General features: G+C 48.8%; 1 protein-coding gene across 1 annotated transcript in view; it reads right to left on the reverse strand.

The window, feature by feature from the left end:
- The window catches only part of LSAMP (limbic system associated membrane protein), a 326923-nt gene extending 317319 nt beyond the window's left edge, over nt 1-9604 (reverse strand). The window contains exon 1 of the mRNA XM_086615048.1: nt 9450-9604. Within this exon, the coding sequence (XP_086471174.1) occupies nt 9450-9604 (155 nt within the window). The remainder of the gene's footprint in view (nt 1-9449) is intronic.
- Between the last annotated feature and the right edge of the window lie 12136 nt (nt 9605-21740).

The raw sequence follows: 21740 nt of genomic DNA on the forward strand, positions 1-21740 counted from the left end.
TACAAAGGAGCTGGTGTGAAGGCGTCAGCTAGTCTTTGTCACCATGGCTCCTCTCCTCCAAAGGAAAAGAAAGAGATAATGATGTTGGAACATTTCAACCTTTCTTTTTCTGAGCTTGATAGGCTTGGCCCGAGGCACCTTTCCTAGCAAAAACAGGCTGCTGGAAGATTGATTGGTTGGGTGCAGAGTTTAAAGGTAATTTTCTCTTGTCACATGCACATAAATTATGGTGGCTCAAGCTGCGATCAGCTCCACGTCTCACTTGTTCGACTGCTTTTATGCCTGGGCGCTGTTGAGGGGTTGTTGGAACCACGTCCAGTGCTCCCCAAGCAGCATCCTATATAAATATGTATCAAGAGCACCACAGGTGTACACCCAAAGTCAGTGTCTTGGGGGAGAGGAAGGGGCACATGCCTGCAAATCTGCATGGCCAGGGACTTCCAGCTCCAAAAGTTGCAGCTAGAGCCTTGTTTGCTCAGCTATGAACCTGTTTAAAACGTTCTGTCCATGAACGCCAGGGCAAGGAAAACTCATCCGCTCAGATTATTCACAAGGGGAAGAGGAAAAAAAAAAAAAGATGCACATACACACACACAAAGGAAGCACAGCTGCAGCCAAAGTGAATTCATTTTTAACATTCATGAAAATATTCACAGAACACTTCAGCACTATTTGCCTAAATTTTGCTGTTTGGAGTAAACACTTGAGCCAGCACAGGCTATACGTTCCAGGCGCAATACCGCATCAGGGATTGGGGTGCCTCTTGGCTCCAAGTCACAGATTCACACTACGTCCCCAAGCACACGTGCCCCCCCCTTACTTTAAGGCACAGACTCACAGTGTGTCACCACACAGTTCCTGACTCTTGGCCCCGTCACAGTCAAAATGACTCTGCAAGTAGAATCATAGAATGGTTTGGGTTGGAAGGGACCTCAAAGATCATCTAGTTCCAACCACCCTGCCATGGGCAGGGACACCCTCCACTCCACCAGGTTGCCCAAAGCCTCATCCAACCTGGCCTTGAACACTTCCAGGGATGGAGCAGCCACAACTTCTCTGGGCAACCTGTGCCAGTGCCTCACCACCCTCAGAGTGAAGAAGTACTCGCAGCCATCGCCTTCCCCATCCACCCCAACCTCATGCAACAAAGGCACACATGCTCTGCCAAATTTAAACACGGAAACAATGGCAAACGATGACAGCTCCAGCGCACGCCTGGGCTGGGGGAGCAGAACCCCCTTTCGTCCCCTCTGCTTCCCCCTCCCTCTCCTCAACTCATCCCCCTCCGTTGGTCTTTTCCTGGGCGTCCTAAGCTGCTCACACAAGGGAAAACGCTGTGGCACACAAGGGAGACTCAGCTGAAGCCCTGAAGACAAGAGCTGTGCGCGTTGTCTCTTCCTCCTCCATAAATACAGCTGAGACGACGACTGGATAATTGGCTAAGTGCCTGTCAGCTTAATAACGGAGAGAGACACAGAGAGGGAGAGATTTGTATTTACTATTCAAAGTCATGGAGGCTGCCTTGCCAGTGGATTTCAACATGGGGTTTGTCTGCACAGCAAGGCATGAAAAGTGAACAGACGTGCAGCTCTGCCATGGTCTCCCTCGCTCGGCCTCGCGTGAGGGTGGACAACCAGCTTGGGATGGAGGGAGTGGGAAAGCAGAGGGCCGAGGTAGCTGCCATACAGGTGTTGTTGGGTTCCCAGTCAGAGTACCCCTGGGGTCCTACACCAGAAAAGCACCATCACCACCCCTGATGAGACACTGTTGTCAGTGGTACGCCGAGTCACGCCGCATTAGGGGCAGTGGTGGTGGTGCATCTCCAGCACCGCTCTTGAGAGCAGGGGGTGCAGCGGTAGCGGGAGTGGCGGCTGCACGGCCGTGTCATCCCTCCCATTTAGTTTGGCAAATGCACAGCACAGGAGGGCTTGGTGCTTGGGGAGCTGGAGCCCTCTCGGCCTTTCCCTTCCCCATGTAAATTCAGTGCTCTCCTAGGAGCCCATCTAAGGAGCGCACCCATGAAGAGAAACCATTGGAGCATCTCTCACGAGAGAGTGTGTATCGGGGAGGAACCTCCTTGCTCTTCCGAAGCTTCCACTACTTCCCTCTGCCATAGAAATGCAAATTTCAGTGGTGAAAGTAGTTCCTGTTGCTACTGGAAAGGGACAGTATTGGCCAGATGCACCTCGGTGTTAACCACTGGGCCTCAGAAGAGGAAGATGCAGTGTTCTGTTTGCTCGCTGCAAGCTCGCTGCTCCCTGCTTGTAGTGATAGGACACGGGGCAACGGCTTTACACTGAAAGAGGGCAGATTTCCATAGATATAAGGAAGAAATTTTTTACATTGAGGGTGGTGAAACACTGGAACAGGTTGTCTAGAGGAGTCGTGGATGCACCATCCCCCCTGGCAGTGTTCAAGGCCAGGTTGGATGAGGCGTTGAGCAAGCTGGTGTAGTGGAGGGTGTCCCTGCCCATGGTGGGGGGTGTTGGAACTGGATGGTCTTGGAGGTCCCTTCCAACCCAAACCATTCCGTGATTCTATGATTCCTTAACGGCTGTAGCAACGGAGACACAGAGAAGTGAAAGGACACTTCCAACATCAGAGATGGTTATCAAGGCCCAGGAGCCAGAAAAAGCCACACAGACGCCCAAGCAAGCAGTCTGTTACGCCGTCCATCGGGCAGCGCTGCCTCTCGCCTATACAATGTCTGCAGCTTTACGGAGTATATAAATATTTGTACAACTCCACACACAAAAACACTTTCCGCTTTTAAACAGGAGCAAACGTGGGGAAACACCTTTGCACAGAGGCACACGCAAGCACGCAGCCCCAAACCTCATGCAGATGTGTTACTGCAAAGTAGCTGTTGAACTCCAGCCCAGCCTGAGCGGGCTCGATTCCATCAAGTCAGCTCTGGCCGAAAAAGCCCAGCCCCTGTGAAATCAATAGAGCTGCGGCAGGGCTGCTTCTCCTCTCTTTGCACGGGGCTGAGCACCGTTGGGGCACTCGGGGGTCACAGCCACCCTCTCCCACACAACCGAGTTGCTCCTAATAAAAATCTGCAGAAATACACAGGCACGGGGGAGATTGGCTGTTCAGATTATTTTGAAATAGCTGTTTTCTAGGCAGAGGTGAAACTCATCGTTATTAGTTCCCATTACTTACCATAAAACCAGACACGTTAGATGTGCCTGAAGCCTGGAGCTAATGCTTTGGTGTCAGATTCAGCTGAAAATCACATTCGTTTCTTCTTCAGCAAGAGAAGAGTAAAAGAAAACTCAGTAAATTCCTGACTTCACCTTGGTGCCCTCCGTGGCACTTACTCCAGCAGAGCAGGAGTTCACATGAGCCAGAGTGAATTTTGATGGACAACAAACCCAGGTACCTTCAATGACAAGAGGCCCTGCCGCTGCATCAGCGGTGAGCTGCGGCCCCGCGGCTCTGTCAGAATCACATGCCTGTGGGTCTGGATGCAAAGGGCAGGTAGGTGTAATATATATTTTGAAAAGTTATAGTTACGAGGTGGCGAATTCCGGTAACCACGAGCTATTTTAAGACTGGGTCTTTCCTCATGACCTGCTGGGGAGGGGAGCGGAGTGGAAGAGGTACCGACTGTGAGACACTCCAGGTAACACTCACTACTATATAAATTTTAATGCCAACTAAGTAGGAAAACATATGGTACTTAGCTGCAAACTGAAGTGTGTGTGCAGACTCAGGGGAGGAGGTTAAAGCCATACAGTCTGATACTGTCTCTCCTCCTCCATCTTTCTGAATGCAAATTATACATACGGTGTTATTAAACATACACAATCTCACCAAAGGAAGAGTTTTTTCTTTTCAAATTTCCACCCTGCCTTTCCTTGGGAGATGGGTTAGTCCCACTTTGCAGAAAATGTGGTCTCACAAACTGGGCGCACCGCATACAAATAGTGCATGTGTATAAGGAGAGATGCTGATCACCAGCCCCTGACCATATACATATTCTTTTATCATACGTGTGCCCACACACTCACATATCTATGTGTGCCTTCATATAATGGCACCATCTGCTGCCAGACCTTGAAGTTTTGCAACATCATCTGTTACTACATTTATACATTTTTATTTTTTTTTAAAGGAAACTATCAGCTGATTACAGCCCCCTTTGCAGAGATCCCAACGTTCCCTCTCTCGACACACGCACGCTAGATTTGAGCACGAAGGCTTTGTGTCCACCAGAGAAGATGAGGAGCACTTGGGACTCTTCATCAACGCCAGCGCAGACGAGGACGCGCTGGGGAAACCTCGCTCGTCGTGTTCGCTGGGCTGTCGCGTGGCTGAGCCGAAAGGCAACCCAAGCTAATGGATAGGTCGCTAGGCTGGGTGCTCCCGAGCCCTGCTCTGCAACCCTGGGCGAGTCCCCTCACCTCCGGGCACCTCCTGCCCACCCCCAGCCCCTGCCCATCCCAGCTAATAGCCTACGCACCCTGCAGAAGAGGGGATTTCTCTTCCTCTCTGCTCGCGTGGCACTTAATACAAAAGGGTGCCTCAACTCAGCGGTGGCCTTTAAGTGCCACAACAATACTACTAATAATCAAGGTTACAATTTTACTGCCAAGACTGTATGATTATGTGGCATTATACCTTTGAACATGCCTATTCTCATTTCTAGCAAAGGGCTCAGCTCAGTGCTCCCTGTTATAAATTATATGCTAATTATAAGTGTAATCTGAATAGCTTTTACTTTTCTTTTAAAATGACTGGATAGGGCATAAACTTTGTTGTGATGCTGTGTTGCTACTTTGCCTGAGGTGCCTTTGTCCTCTAGCATAGCTCCACATGTATAATATCAGCAAAATACCGGGAGGCCAAGAACAGAGGCTGCATAAACTGCTTATATTGCAGGATTACACCAACAGTGCTATCGTTACTGCTGGTAATCTGATTCTAGCCCACACTTTGACACGTGTGACTTGAAAAAACTAAGTACCCATTAGGATGGAATTTCCTAAACGTGCTATCATCCTGGAATTTCGTATTTCAAAATACCTGGTAAAAATGGAAATTGCACACTCAGTTAAATGCTGGTTTTCATCAGTGCATCAGCATCAGATTGATTTAATTCTTGATGAAAAGTTGATGCCTGGAAAAACTCAAGAACAATGAGCCAAATTCTGGCCTTGGCAAGATCCCAGTTCTCCAACGGGCTGAGCATCATCTGAGCAGTGCTCAGCAGCTTAAGCCCTGTATGAGTCACTTGTACCTCTTTATGAGCAGTCCCCAGGAATCTGCCCCAAAGACAAACGTGATATTTCTGGCAGTGCCCTTGGGCTTTGGTGGATTTGTACTGGTATAACTGAGCGGATGGGAACGGGGATGTGACCCATTTTGGTTCCAGCTAGTGACGAGCTCCATTTCAGAAGTCATTACAGGCCAAATTTGCCCTTGGAGTACCAAAAGCCCTGGACAACCCGCAAGCCCTACTGATGCCCTCGGAATAGTGATTTCAAGGCTCTTTGGGGTGAGCTGCTGTGGTGGTTCCCAAGAGAGCTGATCTTTCCCCCTGGTACCTGATCCCACAGCATAGACTCCATTGTCATTTTACTTCTGACCCATCCTAAGGGCCAGACACGACACAGAGGCACATTTCCCTCCCTCTCCAGTTTGCAGTAGCTGCCCTTCACTCCTGCTCCTCCTATTTCTCATCCCCTCCCAAGGCTGAAAGTGCCTAACAAAGCACAGGGTCCCTGCCTTTGCTCACCCAACACTCGCAGAGCAAATCAGGTGGGAGGGGATGCTGGAGACAGGTAAGCAGAAAGAAGATTTGGTCTTGGGGCTTGCTCTTATTCTCCCGTTTTCATTAGTTCTGGGGGATATTTTGTGTGTTTTGTTGTTTGGAGATTCTTTTTTTCCTAACGTCAAGCAGGGAAGCTGCATACAGAACCTGACAACCTCATGTCTGTGATCTTGCAAGCAAAACATTGGCAGGAATTGTAGCACGGGGTTCTCTCTCAATACTCAAAATAAGGTTCGGTGTCCTTCACTTGCTGAAGACAGAATTAAAAAATGAAACCTTAGTGAGTCTGACAGGCTCTCTGATACACAGTGTCATCTTTGAAACATCCTGCTCTCTTTTCTTGGTTGTAGCTGGCCAAACACCAGCAGCTCTGCTCAGCCCTTCTCACCTGTTGCAGCTCTCAGACCCCTCCTCCCTTTTCAGCCTTGCTCTAAGGAGCAGATCATTACCTTTTTCCCTGTGGATAGTCCATCACGAGCTATTTTTATTCTCTCTCTCTCTGCAACTCCCTAACTTCCCCATGCCAAATACTCACTAAAAGTCATCAACCTTCAGCAAGGCCAACAAATGAATCAAATCTGCTGCCAGGTCATTTAGGAGATGAGCCAGTATAGAGTTAGGAACATTTTTTAAAAGTCCATAGCAAGGGAATATTTTAAATGCCATAGCTTTAAAAAGTCATCCAAACTTCCCAGAATAATTCTGTTCTGAGTAACAAAGCTGCAGATGAAGCTCCAGAGGAGTGGCTTCCTTCAGGAACATTAGGGCTTGTAATAAACTGTTTTTCTCCACTTCATAGAACAGTCCACCCACCCATTCTTCCACCTACAAGTGTAACACTATATACAAATGTATAAGGCCCCAGAGGAGAAGGATCATTCAGAACACCCAGTCCTCAGTGCTTTGCTGAATGATTTGCACCACAATTTACATGAACGAAATGTTTTCAGTTATATTATCACTATGTACATTGCTTTTAATTCTCTCCAACTGCATATCTTTTTTTTTCTTCTCCCTCCTACATCTTTATTTCCCTTCAGGCTACGGGATGGAGCTACTGCACGCTGGTAAACCACCACTGCACGCTCCCTCTTCCCTCTGAAGTAGATGCATAGCAAAGATAGGTGATATGATCTCTGTATAGAAATCTCTTACCTATCTCTCTGAGGAGGCAAAGATCTGCTCTGAGCACAGTTAGTACAGATCACCTGATGGTTTTTCCCCATCTAGCTCTTCCCTGTGTATTGTCACTAGTGGATCTACAGGCAGGGAGAGAGAGATGCTGGGAGTTTTTCAAACACAAGGCTGTCTTAAAGTGAGTGATGTTTTGGAGGGGCAGGGAAAATAGCGAGGGGGAAGCTAGCAAACCAACCCTTGCTTTGAAATCAAGGGTGTTAAATGCCATCCTGCAGGACCTGAAGTGTATGGGACAGAGGGAAATCTCACCCCTTCCAGTCTCATGTGGCAGTCCTGGCTCCCGGCACAGCCTGGCTTCTGCCTCTCCTCTGAAGGAGTGACTGAAGCACACCAGAAACCTGGGGCTGCTCCCAGGGAAAGGGAGAGGAGACAACTGCCCTTCCTGGGAAACATGAAAAGCATATGGCCACTGGATCTGCTTAAAGAACTTCGGCAGGCAGCCGAGGGAGGTGAAGCCTGTGCGCTGGCCACAGTCGCTTCCGACAGAAACGCAGCCTGCCAGGAACGCCGTACTGCTCGGGGCGAGCGGTTACGCGGCCGGGTGGTGTGCCACCCCTGCGAACTGGGGCACTCGGCGCACATCTGGCTGGCGCAGCTGGATCATCTCACTCAGGTGTTTTATTTTAGCGCCTGACATAACCCCGGCAAGCCACACGCTCCACAGGCAACCGCTGGAACCGCTCTCCCATGCAGCCCCGCTGAGCTTGCTGACGAACCGCTCCGCACGCAGGCACCATCTCCACCACCCGCGCAGCCCTCTGTGCTGCAAAGGCAGCCTCACCACACGGCGTCCAGATAAACTCAAAAGCTCCAAGGTTAAGTGGGAAATAGAAATCCAGTGACCCCTGTCTGGACAAGGGAGCTTAATGACTCCGCTGCTGTACGTACCAAACATATGCCGGCAAACATCTGCCTGAGCAGCCCCTCCAAAATAAATGATTGATGGAAGCGATTTGCCTTTAAAAAGGGGGTAAGTCAGCTGGCAGTCCCGCTAGAAAAGGGTTAATGGGATATATGAATCGCTAGTGAGCAGCAGGGAGAGGAGAGAAGCCAGGAGTCAGAGGCAACACCCCTTGTTAGGTGTTTACCACGTCGCATCTAAACCCCTTCCACCACATATGCAAGGCAGATGAATTACTCTGTAAATCCTATTACTCCGTGTGGATAAATCTTACATGCGAGTTAACAAGTCTGGAGAGCTGGGAAATGGAAGCTGCTGAACGGATATTCCAGGATCAAAACAACCCAGCACACGGGAGCTGAGAGAAGCACTACACGTATACACGCACACACACATCCCTCCTCCAGCATCCTTCTTCCCCGATCCCATCTTCCTAGCTCACACACCCCCCTGTCATTGAACAGGAGGGATGCAGTACACAGGGGATCGTGTAAAAGACCATTCGGTGACACCTAGCAGGATTTATTTCAGAGAAAAAGAAAGAAAACTTTGCTGTTGCCGTTAGCTTTGCTAGGGAATTGCTCCCTTGATGCTTCAAGGTCCGTGTACTATCAGCTCCTCATACAGATTACAGGCTTATTTTAAGTCACGTCCCGTAGTTTTATAGCCATAACACGCAGCGTGTGCACACCCTCACGCACACGGAATTTTCCTTCGGTATGGAAGTTACCACAGGCAAGTTGAGCAAGGCAGAATTCGAAAAAGAAACCCACTGGAAAAAAGATGACTGCATTTCAGCTCTTTGGGACACTCCTGACTGAAAGCCCAAGTAGCCTCAGAACTACCTTTAGAAAACCTGCACGGCAAACACAGAAGTGTAACACTCGACACCACCAGCGAACGAGGCATCATGTGCAAAGACACCCTCACCACAACCCCGCAGGCACGGCACTTACTTAGCCCTGCAAAAAAAAAACCCCAACGCAGCGAACGAGATACAAGCTTCATAAACGCTGGAGCTCTTACACCGTGTTTTCACCAGCCTCTTCAACTAGTGTATCCATCTCCCCTCCCTACGTGGCAGAAAAATAAATAAATAAAATTAAAAGCCAGAGTTTCCCAAAACAACTTGCCTGAGAGTTCTGGCAGCACCAGGGATAAAGTTTTTGCATAGGTACAAAAAGGAGTGTGGGAAGATCAATGGAACATCTGGCAAGCACAGCTGGATCCCTTTCGATTTCTCTATTGATACTGCAGGGCTGGTGGAAAATGTACGTTCACGAGAGCCGGCTAACACAAACAGATCTTTCCCCACTGAAATTCTTTTGATCCAAAAGGACTACACAGAGGCGAGCGGTGGCAAGAGGTTTTCAAAAGCTTTGCGAAATTTTTTTTTTTTTATATTAAAGCACAAACACACACGCAGAGCTTGTTTGTAGCAGCAGCTGCTGCAGTTGGAGAGGTAAAATAACACACCAGGCAGGCGAATCCGTATCGCATCACACGTATACGGTGCATACATGGAAATACAGATACACAGACAGAACAGGAAAAGTTGGCAAAACGCCCTACCTGAGGATGGCTGTGTCCCCCTGCCTCACGGTGATGTTATCGGTACCTCGGGTAAAATCCACGCTGCGGACTGGCAGCCCTGTAGGGAGAAGGCAAAGCAATCTCAGTAGGACCAGCGGTAATTGTTTCCGATCAGGCTGAGCCCTCGCTACCATGGCTGGTCTCGTCGAGTTTCACTGTCTGTACTTGTCTTTCTCTCTCTGTATGTGGATAGAGAGACGTAGAAAGAAAAACAATAATAATAATAATAATGTGCAACTCTCGCTCTGATCGACAGCCCCAGAAAGGGGAGGTGATTTCACAGTCCTCCTTAGCTGCCACTTTCTCTTGCTCTTTTCAGTCTCTTGCTGGCTTCTTTCCCCCTCTTCTCTTTTTTCAAGGCTCTCCAAAAAAAAAAAAAAAAAAAAAAAAAAAAAGTCTTAGCACAACCTTCAATTCAAAAAGGGAAATAAAAGGGGGGGAAAAAAAAAAGCAAGAGGGAAAAAGTCAGGTAACAGAAGAAGTAAAACCCAACAATAATGAAATCGACCCGTTTGGAGTGATGAAGAGAGGTGGGAGGAGAGGGGGGGGGAGGGAAGAAAAAAAAAAAAAAAAAAAAGGAACACCACGAGTCCTGTGCAGCCGGGCTGCGCGAGTGGATGGTCCTGCTCCAGTGCGCGGCTGTGCAGCCTCCCAGCGCCGAGCTCCCTTCCTAACCCACTTTCCCAGGCGGAGCGAGGGAGGGGGGTGTGGGGGGGAGACGGAGGCGGGAGGATGGAGGGAGGGAGGGAGCCTCACTCGGGAGGCGGCAGCTCGGCACCACGGCGGCGGCGAGCGCGGGGGGGGGGGAGCTGCGAGCGGCGCTCCCCGACCCTCTCCCCGGGGGTGCAGCCCGGCCCGCCGCCCCCCTGCCCTCACCGGGGAGCGGGGCTGCCTCGGGCGGCCCGGGAAAGCGCTCCGGCTGCGGCCGGGAAAGGGGAGGGAGGGGGGGGCACTGCAGCAGGGAGAGGGGGCATGTGAAGGGGAGGGGGCTGGAGGGGAGAGGGGGCTGGAAAGGGGAGGAGGGAGAGGCAGAGAGGGAAGGGGATGGGAGAGGAAGAGGGGGCTGGAGAAGGAAGGATGGGAGAAAGGGAGAAGGGGAGCGCGCCCGGGGAAGTGGAAGCAGAGGGCAGAAGGCAGGAGCAGCCGGGAGGGAGGCACCGGGAGCGGGGCAGCGAGGATGGAGGAAGACAGGGCCGATGTTCGCGAGGGAAAACACCGAGGAGAGCGGGGGGCAACGGAGTTGCGGGCACAACTTGGCTCCGCGGCCCGATGCCACGGGCTCGCTGATGTGCAGCGCCGCGCTCTTGGCAACCACCGCCGCAGCCTCAGACCTCGCCTTCTCCCCGCTCGGACTTCCCTCTCGCTGGGCAAACAGTTGCACATCCCTCCCTCCTTCCGCCTCCCTGCCTTCCTCCCACCTCCCTCCGCTCAGCCCTTCCCGCCCCCCGCCTCCTTTCCCAGCTCGGCGGGCCGCGCCGCAGACAATGCCGGCATTGAGGCCGTCAATGCCCGGCCTGTCCTGGCCTCCCCCCCGCAGCTGAGCCCCGGGCCCGGCAGCCGCGCTGCCCACCCGGGAACGCTCCCGAGCTCACATCATCATCATCATCATCATCGGCGTGGGAGAAGGGAGATTAAATTAACGGAGAGGAATAAAGCCGTGTGTTTTTCCAGCGGGTGCCCGCCTGCCATCCTCCCAGCCCCGCTCTCCTCTACCTGGCAGGAGGGATGAGGAGGGATGTTGCGCTGGTGTAACCCTTCTGTGGCCAAAGCACGGCGGGGCTGGGAGGGGGGAGCACAGAGGGAAGGGGTGGTTGGAGAGGGGTGCAAGAAAAAATGAGGGTAACTCTGCCAAGAGTTGCCGTCCTGCATGGAAGGGAAGCAGCAGGTCTTGGATGCTGCCTGCTTCGCCTCTGCTCCGGAACCTGACTGGGATCCAGTGGGTCCAAACTGGGATCCAGCGGGTCCAAACCACAGAGACATAAGGAATAGCTCTGTGTCACACAAACGGCAGCATGGGATCACATCAAAGGTCTCTCTAACCCTGTGTCCTGTCTCCGAGCCCAGCCTGGAGCAAATGCCTAGGGAAGAGCACAAGCGGGAGGCAGTGGTACTGCCCCAGGACGCTTCTCTAATTTCCAGTGATTTGTGGCTAAGGCACGTCCCCAGCCAGTCGCAGTGTCTTTGTAGTTAATGACCCTCCATTGCTTCTTCTTCCAGGAATGTGTCCAGTTGCCTTCTGAACCCCTGGAAACTGGCCCCCACAGCCTCGGTATGGAAAGGCCGTGCTGTCTACGAGTACTTAAACAATCCCTGCATGTGTTAAAGGCCCACGAATTAAGGGCTAAGGTCATGACATCACTGCTCGCAGCGGCAAAAGAGATGACTGCTTTGTATTCAAGCCAAGGACTGAGCCAGTTCAGACATTTTCCCTGCAGGAGACTTGGCGGGGATGGCACCAGAGAGGGGGAGCAAGGAGAAGGAGCTAAGGGGTTAATCCACACACTGGATGTTCCCAAGTTACTGCAGAGAGAGATTTCACTTGACGAGGGTATTGCTCTGAAGATCACCATGCTGCTGATAGATTAGTAGCTACCAGCCTGGGACTATGGACAGCACAAAGGACAGAGAGATGCCATCAGGCCGCTGGCATCCCTGGTGCTGGGCATCCCCATCTGCACTCTTGTGACAGAGAAAGACCCGGTCCCATACGGAGTTACCAATGATAGAAACACAACCCCCTCTTGCAAGTCAGTGTTGGATGGATCCTTTTTACAAGGGTCTCCCACATATTTTACATCTACATTTAATAAGAGCTATTGTGTGTTAATTAAATGCCAGCGGAGTAAGGAAAACATATTTGTCGAAGATTAACTATTATGCAATGCAAGAAGCATCTGCCACCCAACTGCTAGAGCTCACTAAATATTTCCTTATCTCAGAGTATTTACTTAGGAGGCAATAACTATCCAGTTAAATCTAAATTTAATGCTTAGTTAAATATAGTTCGTGGAAAGTGGCACCAATATGTTTTCTACAGAGAAGGACAGAGGGGGTTTCAGGGAGGGAGAAGGAAGGAATCCTGTCCCCAAACTCTGGCAACACCCTAAGTCAAGGTGGGACTGTCCGTGGACGTGCTTCCCTACAAAGTGGGGCACGTCACGGCGGACTCGGAGGTCCCTCTATGCTGAGATGGAGGTACAGGGGAAGTCTTCATCTTCTTACACGTTTATACAATCCTCATTAGAACCACCATAGTGTAACTATTTAATAATAATAACGATAATAAACCAAGAGACAAGGAAGAAATTCCCTTGAGGGTCTCGTAAACCTTGGGAAAAACACAACAAAAACAAACCCTAAAGCTGATAGGTCTTATTTGCTTTTAGAAGCGTACAGAAGCAAAAGAAAGGGGTTGCCTGGGTATAAAAAGGCCAAACAAGCCAGAATCACACAAATCCTAGGAGAGAGCCTCCTGAGTAAAATAAATAATGTTATTTTTGTACATGCTCCCAGAAGAAATAACTCTCCGAACCCATCTCCCCCTGCTGGAAGCAGATAACGAAACAGCAGGTCTGCTTTCAAACTTTCCTACCTTCTGCAAACTTGACAAAAATTTCAGGTAAACAAAATTCAGAGCGCAGACACCACAAATCCATACCACCATCTTTTAATGCCACTTATCAATACTCCCGGTAGGTGCAGGACGGGCAAGACCAGCCTGACTGACCAAATTTTGTCCCTGTGCAGTTCTGGAGTGAATGGGGCAACATGAGCCCACAGGTACCACATCACCCTTCTCCAATACAAACCACTTCAACCCTGTTCAAAGGGAACATGGCCTAGAGCAACACCCTTTGATGAACGCAGGCTGTAGGACACCACCAAAGACGCTTGGATGACAGGTTTGGAAAGGTGTCTGGTTTCCAAGACTATGGGTATGGGATGGCTCTGTGTGCAGGCTGGAAGGACACAGCAGCACGAGCAGACACAGCCCAGCTACCCATAACTCTCCCTGGCTTTGAGGGAAATGTGCTGAAGCCATCACAATCTGGACACCTAAGCCAGCCAAAGGAGAGATCCTCCATGTTGGCCCTGGATAGGCAGCCTCTGCTGAGATTTGCAGTGCTGAGATACTCTGGGACTGGTACTCAGGTCACCTCTGCCTACCTGCGTGGCAGCTCAGTTTTGCAGATACTCAGGGACTGACATTGTGAAAGCCTGAAGTGCCACCTGCTTTTCATGGAGAGCCAACAGACACTAAAAGCATGGACTCTGGCCACAAATAAGGGTGGCCTTTTTTTTTATTTTGCATTTGAGGTGGTTAAAAGCAAAGAGCAATCCATGGAAACTTCACGCAATGCCAACTGCAACGGCTATCTGTATGGTGCAAATGGGTGGCCTCTAGGAGCTGAAATCAGGCTCATCAGCTCACTCCACAAACAGCCACAAAACGGCAACTGTTGTCACTTGACTTTCATTCACCACCAACCACACCAAGGCTGGTGACTTGTTCCCAAATATCACTGGAATCAGGGAAAAGACATTTCCCAAAAATATAAAAAAGAGAACTGCTCACACAAGTCTCCAGACCGTATCAGGACCAACACGACTGTTTTAAGGGAACCACACAACTTCTCTGCCAGCAGAGTCCAACCATCGAGGGACTTTATTCAAGGCATCAACAACGATGAGCAAAAACGTATGATGTTTTGTGAGCTATAACGTGTTTAGTCAGGACACACTGCTGTACTCAGCAGCAGAGCCTTCTCAAAGCTTCTCAGCCATGCAGAGAAAACGCAGTTTTGTTGCACTGGCAAAGGAGTTATGGAGAGGAACAGAGAAGAGCCAAAGGTGTTTCAGCACATGGGGAGAAAGATGAAGGGACCATGGGCAGGGAGTAGTGATCTCTCCTTCCTCCATGTACCTGCAGCTCCTACATGCATGTTTCTATCCTGCTGGGTAAAGGCAGCATCCCACTCCAACTTATTAAGCAGCTGCGTTTCACTCTCCTTTGGTTCCTGGGGTACAGGGAGCCACAGGAGTAGAAGAGAAGGAGGAAAGGCAGGGCTCAGAGAGGGGTGGAAAACCCTTTGAATGCAGCAGATGCCTCTAGAGGCAAATTGAGGAGGAGGTGGGCTTTCAGTGGTACATGCCCTTCTCCTCAGACTCCAAGAGAGAGTTCCCACAGGACATATTCTGTCCGCTCCCTTCAGCTACACCTGCCTGATAAAGTGGCCTCCATCTATAGCAGGCCAGAGTCTACTGGAGAGAGCAGAAAAATAATTTCCATGAGACAACTGAAAAAAAGAAAATCTGCTAAGGACAGCATGCTGTCTACCAAACTTGATCCTGTGCTGACTGGAACATCAACACCACTTATTCATATCCTCAGGGCACTTACGGAGGATGTGTTATAGTGAAAAATTCTGCATTTTTGAGAAAAATACGTGTGTATGATGGCTCTAATACTAGAAGTAACCATTCCAGCATTTGTTTTATTTTAAGACAGACATGTTTTTAATGAATATTTTGCAAGTCTATGAATTGAGCTGGCTTTTGATACTGAAAATCAGAGTTGGCTTAGGTCCGAGACTCACATCCAGACATGGAATGCAACAAGGCCAAGCTTCCTCCAAAGTAAGGACCTCCTTGGGTAGAAGGAATTACTGCATCAAAGGCATTCGTGGATGATAACATGCGTGCACAACACCTCTTTCTAAGTGCCGTCACTGAGCTGTAACAGAACTTCTTCCTGTACAAGAACAATAGCTGATTTTCACCATTTGTAAACTTGTTACTATACAATCGAGCTAGTTTCACACTTGACCACCTCGGTGTGGACAATTTAGAGGCCAAGGGCCAGGTTCTCAGTTGCTACAAGCTGACGTATCACCACCACCGTCAAAAGAGCTATGCTGATTTCCACCAGCTGAACGCAAGGACTTGAGTTTTGAAGTTCATCTACTTCTGTGCTGCGTGGGTAGAAAACCGCGTTATTGAAAGAGAAAACTTATTGAAACTTTTGAAAGAGAAAACCTCGTTTGACTGAACAAAGAGATTTTGTGCTCAGACTTTTCAGAACGTTTCACCAAATCTGAAGATTAGGCAGGAGGAAAACAGCGGCCTGAAGATGCCTTTTTTCCAGCATGATACGACCAAGCGGGATTAAAGAATTAGCACTGCAGTTGGTTTGTGGCCTTAATTACTGGTTGCTACCAAATCAGTAGGAATTGTAGAACTACAAAGTCATTGGCAACAGGTCCTCCCTGCTTGAGAGGAACAAGAAACGGAGTGCTTCCCTTTTAGCTAAAACAAAAGTTGCCCTTCTGGCCTTGCAAATGCAACAAGGATAAAAGCAATCAGTAGTATGGAGAGCGTGGCGCTGCCTTTTCCTGGAAAGATCACGTATCATTAGCAACTTCCTCATGGACACCTCAGAAGTGGGGTCTGCAGCTGCTGTTTGTCAGAGGGCATCAAATCACTTTGAAAGTGAGCCACGCTGCCGGCCATCTCCCAGCTGAGTCAGCAGCCCCAGTGGGAAACCGTGCGACCTGATCTCCCAAGGAAGGCCGGCTCATGGCATCGGAAGCAGGAAAAGAGCTAATCCCAGTTCTGTCATTTCTCATGGGGACCACACATTATGTTGACCTGTATTTTTCCAAACGTGGCCGTAGAAGTTAGGCATGCAAATCCAGCCAAGCAGTCCACACCTCCCACTGAGGACAGCTTCAAGATCTCTCTTCTTTTCATATTTGCGAGAGAAATCATTGCTTCACCCATGTCAAGTAACATTTGACGAGTCAGGCGAAGCCAGGGTTCAACCCTATAGGTCTTCAAATAACTCGCTTCCCATAGGAAGGCAATAACTCTGCTTAGGCCTACTATTCTCCAAAAAATTTCCTCCTAATGCTGGTGAATATTTGCAGCCCTCAGCACAAGTAATTAGGATCAACTTCGCAGAAGGGGAGGCTAGAATAGTTAACAGTCCCTCCCAACACACAAGCAGAGAGATGACCCAGAGGCTGGGATGTTCTAGGAGGACTTGGGAGATATCCAGTCACAATTTCCTCAGTGAATTTGGATAAATCACTTAATAAGGCATTCACAAAGGCGTAAAAAGCTAATCTCCCTAGGCTCCCTCTGCCCTCAGAGAGATAATCTTCTCTAGAGGACACTTCAGAGCAGATGCCTAATTTAACCATTTAAAATTGTCCTGTGTCTCAGGGCGTGTCAAAGTTTCCAGTTACATAGCAGAGATCCTAACACACCCTTAGCTTCCAACAGTATTGAAAGGATGAAGCTCTGGAGATTGCAAGGTGATCTGACACTACACTACAGAAAGCGCCCACAAGACACAACCTACAGAACATGCCAGGCGTGATCTCTTTCTAACAAACTCATTAACTGGCCTCAAAACGACTGCTTGGCAGTTACAAGGGATCTTAGGATTAGGATCAGACAGGAATCCTACACAACTAAGAGGTGGTCAAACCCGTTCTGCTAAGCCTCGCTGTATATTTGGTGACCTGCTCTGGCATGGAGTTCTCAACACAATACTAATGGATGAAGAATAATCATTCTGACAGTGATGATTTGGAAGAGAGCTACAAAGTCTTGCTGAGATGATACATGCTACGCATTCATCATCACTAGAGAATTAATTTTATTGTGAAGAATAGTGCGGTAGGCTGTTGCACTGCATATTTACAGAAGCTCCAACGTAGCTTTTATGAAACCTAAACTGAGGCCTTCAGCGAGACAAGAAAGATTTTCAAGATTTGTGATGCTATCAGGAGACCAGGCACTGCCAGAAAGCCTCCCGCACAACAAGCTGAGAGAGAAATTTGTATGCAGAAATTTGGAGAAAGGTCCCTTTGAAACTATGACCTGCCTGAATGCAAGCTTCTGAAGACACTTGCCATCATTTCACTGCGTTCAGGTCTGAAAATGAGGAAAACACATCTTTCACATGTCCACATTTTCGAGATGACAAGCCAGGAGAGCTGTCCCACGGACACAGGCTCAGTTAGGACCATTCTTACAGGATACAGGTCAGGGACGTCTCCGCATCAGCATTTGGAGTTGGTGCCTGTCTACTCTTTCAACACATACTTTCTAATGTTTCAGCTTTTCTTTTCCCATTTTTCCCCGCACTACTCCTCTGCTCCTTTCTCCAGTCTCCTCACCCTGGTGTTTTTCAAGTTTCTCTCCCTTTCCTGGGTTGCTCCAATGCCCGTTCCTATCAGGCCCAGTCATGTTCATACATTTTAAAGTTAGGAAAGATTTCTCAGATCATTCTGTCCAGCTGCCTGCCCCAAGGCACAGAAATTCACCCACTTCTTCTAGCAAGAAGCCACAACCAGCAGCCTAGACAGAGCACCTTGTTAAAGGAAGGTTCCCAGCTTTGGTTTAAGCAGCCCCAACTGCAGAGATCTACCCTCCACCAGTGTGTTTAATGATTAATTACCACCTCTGGTTAATAATTTTTCATGTTGTTTTAAGCACAAATGTTATTTCCTTTATCAACCAGCCACCAAATCGAATCATGCTTTTGTCTGCTTAGATTAAATGGTCATCTGTTGTTAGATCCCATCTCCTTGAAAAATTATGTTGTACCTGCTTGAGTCTCACTTTGTACCGCTTTTGTTCCTAGTCCAATACTTTGCCACAAATCATGGAATGGTTTGGGTTGGAAGGGACCTCAAAGATCATCTAGTTACAACTCCCCTGTCATGGGCAGGGAAACCCTCCACTACACCAGGTTGCTCAAAGCCTCGTCCAACCTGGCCTTGAACACTTCCAGGGATGGGGCACCTACAACTTCTCTGGGCAACCTGTTCCAGTGTTTCACCACCCTCTGAGTGAAGAATTTCTTCCTTATATCCAATCTAAATCTCCCCTCTTTCAGTTTAAAGCCATTGCTCCTTATCCTGCACTACAAGCAGCGAGCTTGCAGCGAGCAAACAGAACGCTGCATCTTCCTCTTCTGAGGCTTAGTGGTTAACACCGAGGTGGATCTGGCCGACACTGTCCCTTTCCATTAGCAACTGAACCACTTTCACCACAGAAATTTGCTTTTCTGTGGCAAAGTGGAAGCTTTTGAAAAGCAGGGAGGTTCGTCCCCCCGCCACATCCTCCCACCCTCCTTGTAAAAAATTTCTTCCTTATATATCTAATCTAAATCTACCCTAAATGCCCAACGCATGGTGCCAGAGAGGGAAACAGGGTATTTTCAGCAGCCTTTAAGAGGTCTGGCAGATGCCAGATCAATAGCACTGTCCTGGGGATGAGGCCAGATAGCACAGAAGTAGAGCCAGGAGCAGGAACTTTAGGTCCAAGACTAAGCATGAGGAAGGGGGAAGTAGGAGTTGGGAGGGAAGGATGGAGGACCTGTCCACCAAGAGTTGCAGGAATAACACGGCTCCTCAGGGACAGGAGAGATCGCACTGGAGGTGATTCCAGGAGCTTGTTCTGTTAGATGGGACCAAGGAGCCTCCAGCATAGTCCCGTGCTTGGCTGCTGCAGCAGCAGTGGAGCCATATGGCCTATGGGCTTCACTGCTTGCAGCAGCAGCACCCTGTCTCAGAACCACCCTGATCCACTCTCATCCCAACTCTTGTTTGAATCAACTTGGATAACGTGAAACAAACATAATTGTAAACTGCTCACATGAAGCAGTACCTACCAGACAAAGCAACGATGCTCAAGGAACAGAAACGCTTCTCTGAACCCCTGCTTCCAACGTTTCCAATGCTGAACTGGATGAGTGATGCACACATCCTGAAACAGCTCCCTATGGCAGAGGTCTGGGGAACCTTTATAAAAGCTTCCATCCAGGTAAGAGTGAGAATAGGCAGGTGTTCTCCTGGAGGGGTGTAAAATCTCTGTGGGAACTTCATAGAATCATGGAATGGTTTGGGTTGAAAGGAATCTTAAAGACCATCTAGTTCCAACCCCCCTGCCATAGGCAGGGACACCCTCCCCTAGATCACATTGCTCAAAGCCTCATCCAACCTGGCCTTGAACACTTCCAGGGCTGGGCATCCACAACTTCTCTGGGCAACCTGTTCCAGTGCCTCACCACCCTCAGAATGAGGAATTTCTTCCTTAGATCTAATCTAAATCTCCCCTCTCTCAGTTTAAAGCCATTGTCCCGTGTCCTGTCACTACAGGCCCTCGTCAAAAGTCCCTCTCCAGCTTTCTTGTAGCCCCTTTAGGTACTGGAAGGCTGCTGGAAAGTCTCTCCAGAGCCTTTTCTTCTCCAGGCTGAACAGCCCCAACTCTCTCAGCCTGTCTTCATGAGAGAATAAAACTTGACCTGGCAGAGCCAGGCTCAGGCCCTGATGTGCCACCAAACGTACCCCCTCTACTGACAATTTACTCAGCTCCAGCAACCTGTTAGGATCCAGGAGCTTGCCGGGCTTCATGAAACAAAGAGCCAACAACCCAAACAGGAATGGATGCATTGCTTCTTGTGAAACCCCTGGGGATTTGTGCATAGTCCTGGTCTTCAGCGACACTTCATTACTTTCCTAATTTATACAACACACCAGTATTTTTTGAATGCTGCAATGAGCCTGCTAGCTTCTTCCAACAGGCAAAGAGCAGGGAAGGACAAAACAGGTTGGTTAGAGCACCCTGGCAGTTGGCTGAACAAAGGCAGGGGATGTGAAAAAAATCACTACAGTTGGATCAGACCAGAGCAGGGTAATAAAAAAATAAATACATAAAAAGAAAAAACCCAAAGAAATCCTTTGATGATGAGATGGAGCTACGAGTAAGGCACTTCCACACTTCATTACTTGTCCTCTGATATAGGAATGGACTAGATGATGAACCCCAGATACCAGACCTGATGGGTGAGGCTACCTCAAGTGTCCTTAGGGAATATCTATCACTGATTACTTTTAAGTCAAAGTCATTGTAAGACCTTTTCACCTTATTTTTTCCTATCTGCAAGGAATCATCCTGTGTTTGCCAGACATAAGTGGGAATGCAGGGTGGGTCTGAATTTATGAAATGAAGGGCTTTAAGTCACTCGAGCATCTGGTTCTGACCTTTTGGTAGAACAACCACTTTCACATACAGTCATGAGAAAAACGGTAGAAGTGATTTACTGGAAGTGCTTTTTGGCTCGTGAGTGTACGTTATGAAGGAGCTGGCAGGAAAGCTTTTTGCAGGCTTAGGATGGTAAAACCATCTCAAGTACGATCTGGCAACCTACTGATCTGATGAGGGTCTGAGGAAGAAGGAGCCTAAAGCTCAAAGAATTTTCCCACTGAAGTCACCTATCAGTGTCTGAGATGTCAAGGGCAACTCTGACAGGCAGAGGGCCCTTGGACGAATCCTGGTCCTGATATGACCATGTGGAGCTTTGCCACCTATTTCAGCAGGGCTACGATTTCACCTCTCGAGTCTGCCTCTTGCCTGGAGAACGAGCGCAACACAAAGAACAAAGCAAACATGGAAGTTAAGGCATGTCTTCAACTTCACATCCGTTTAACTGAATTACAACAATTTTCCAGTAAGTTCACTGCTCATCAAAGTGAGGAACAAACAGTAAGTCTGACTGGTCTCAGACAAACGTGGCATAAGCAAATTAAGTGCAAATTTCTCCCATTCCCAGCTCTGTCAGGACAGCCCTGTTCTGTCCATCAACATGCCCTGGTATTCCTGCCCACTCTCCCCATCTGCTGATGTAGCTAAGTCCTGAAAAGAAGCTGCTATCACCCATGAATTTTTAATGTAGCAAGGAAAAGGCTGCAGGAAGAATATTTGGTGGCATTTACTCCCGATGATCAAAGCCATTTCATGTCTCTCGTGTGATATTATTAGAACACAATACGAAGTGAAAACACTGTTCAGACTAAGGTCCCTATTCACGAAACACTTTCCGTGGAGGAGAACACGAGAACCAATGCCAGCAGGCAGCCCATCTTCTCACAGCATCTCTCTGCCCATGTGTATCTGCACCGAATTACATGGCAGAAAGAGCCAAACAGGTACCTTAAACCAAACCAGTCCCCTCTTACCACAAACACGATGTTCAACGGGACATCTCCACCCATCTCCCTACACCCAAAGGCACTTGCATGGCCAGCAGCAAGAGACTAGGTAAAAAGGGACAACATACCACAGAAAGAGGTGGTATTAGGTCTCTGCTGTCACTGGTATTTGCTAAAATAAAACTCCCAGGTGATGATAGGAAAAAGATCACGTAACAAAAGCAAAAGTAAGCTATTAGCAGGAGTAGGGTACAGCTAGCTCTAG

This window comes from Tauraco erythrolophus, chromosome 1 (assembly GCF_009769465.1).
Source record: "Tauraco erythrolophus isolate bTauEry1 chromosome 1, bTauEry1.pri, whole genome shotgun sequence".
NCBI lineage: Eukaryota > Metazoa > Chordata > Aves > Musophagiformes > Musophagidae > Tauraco > Tauraco erythrolophus.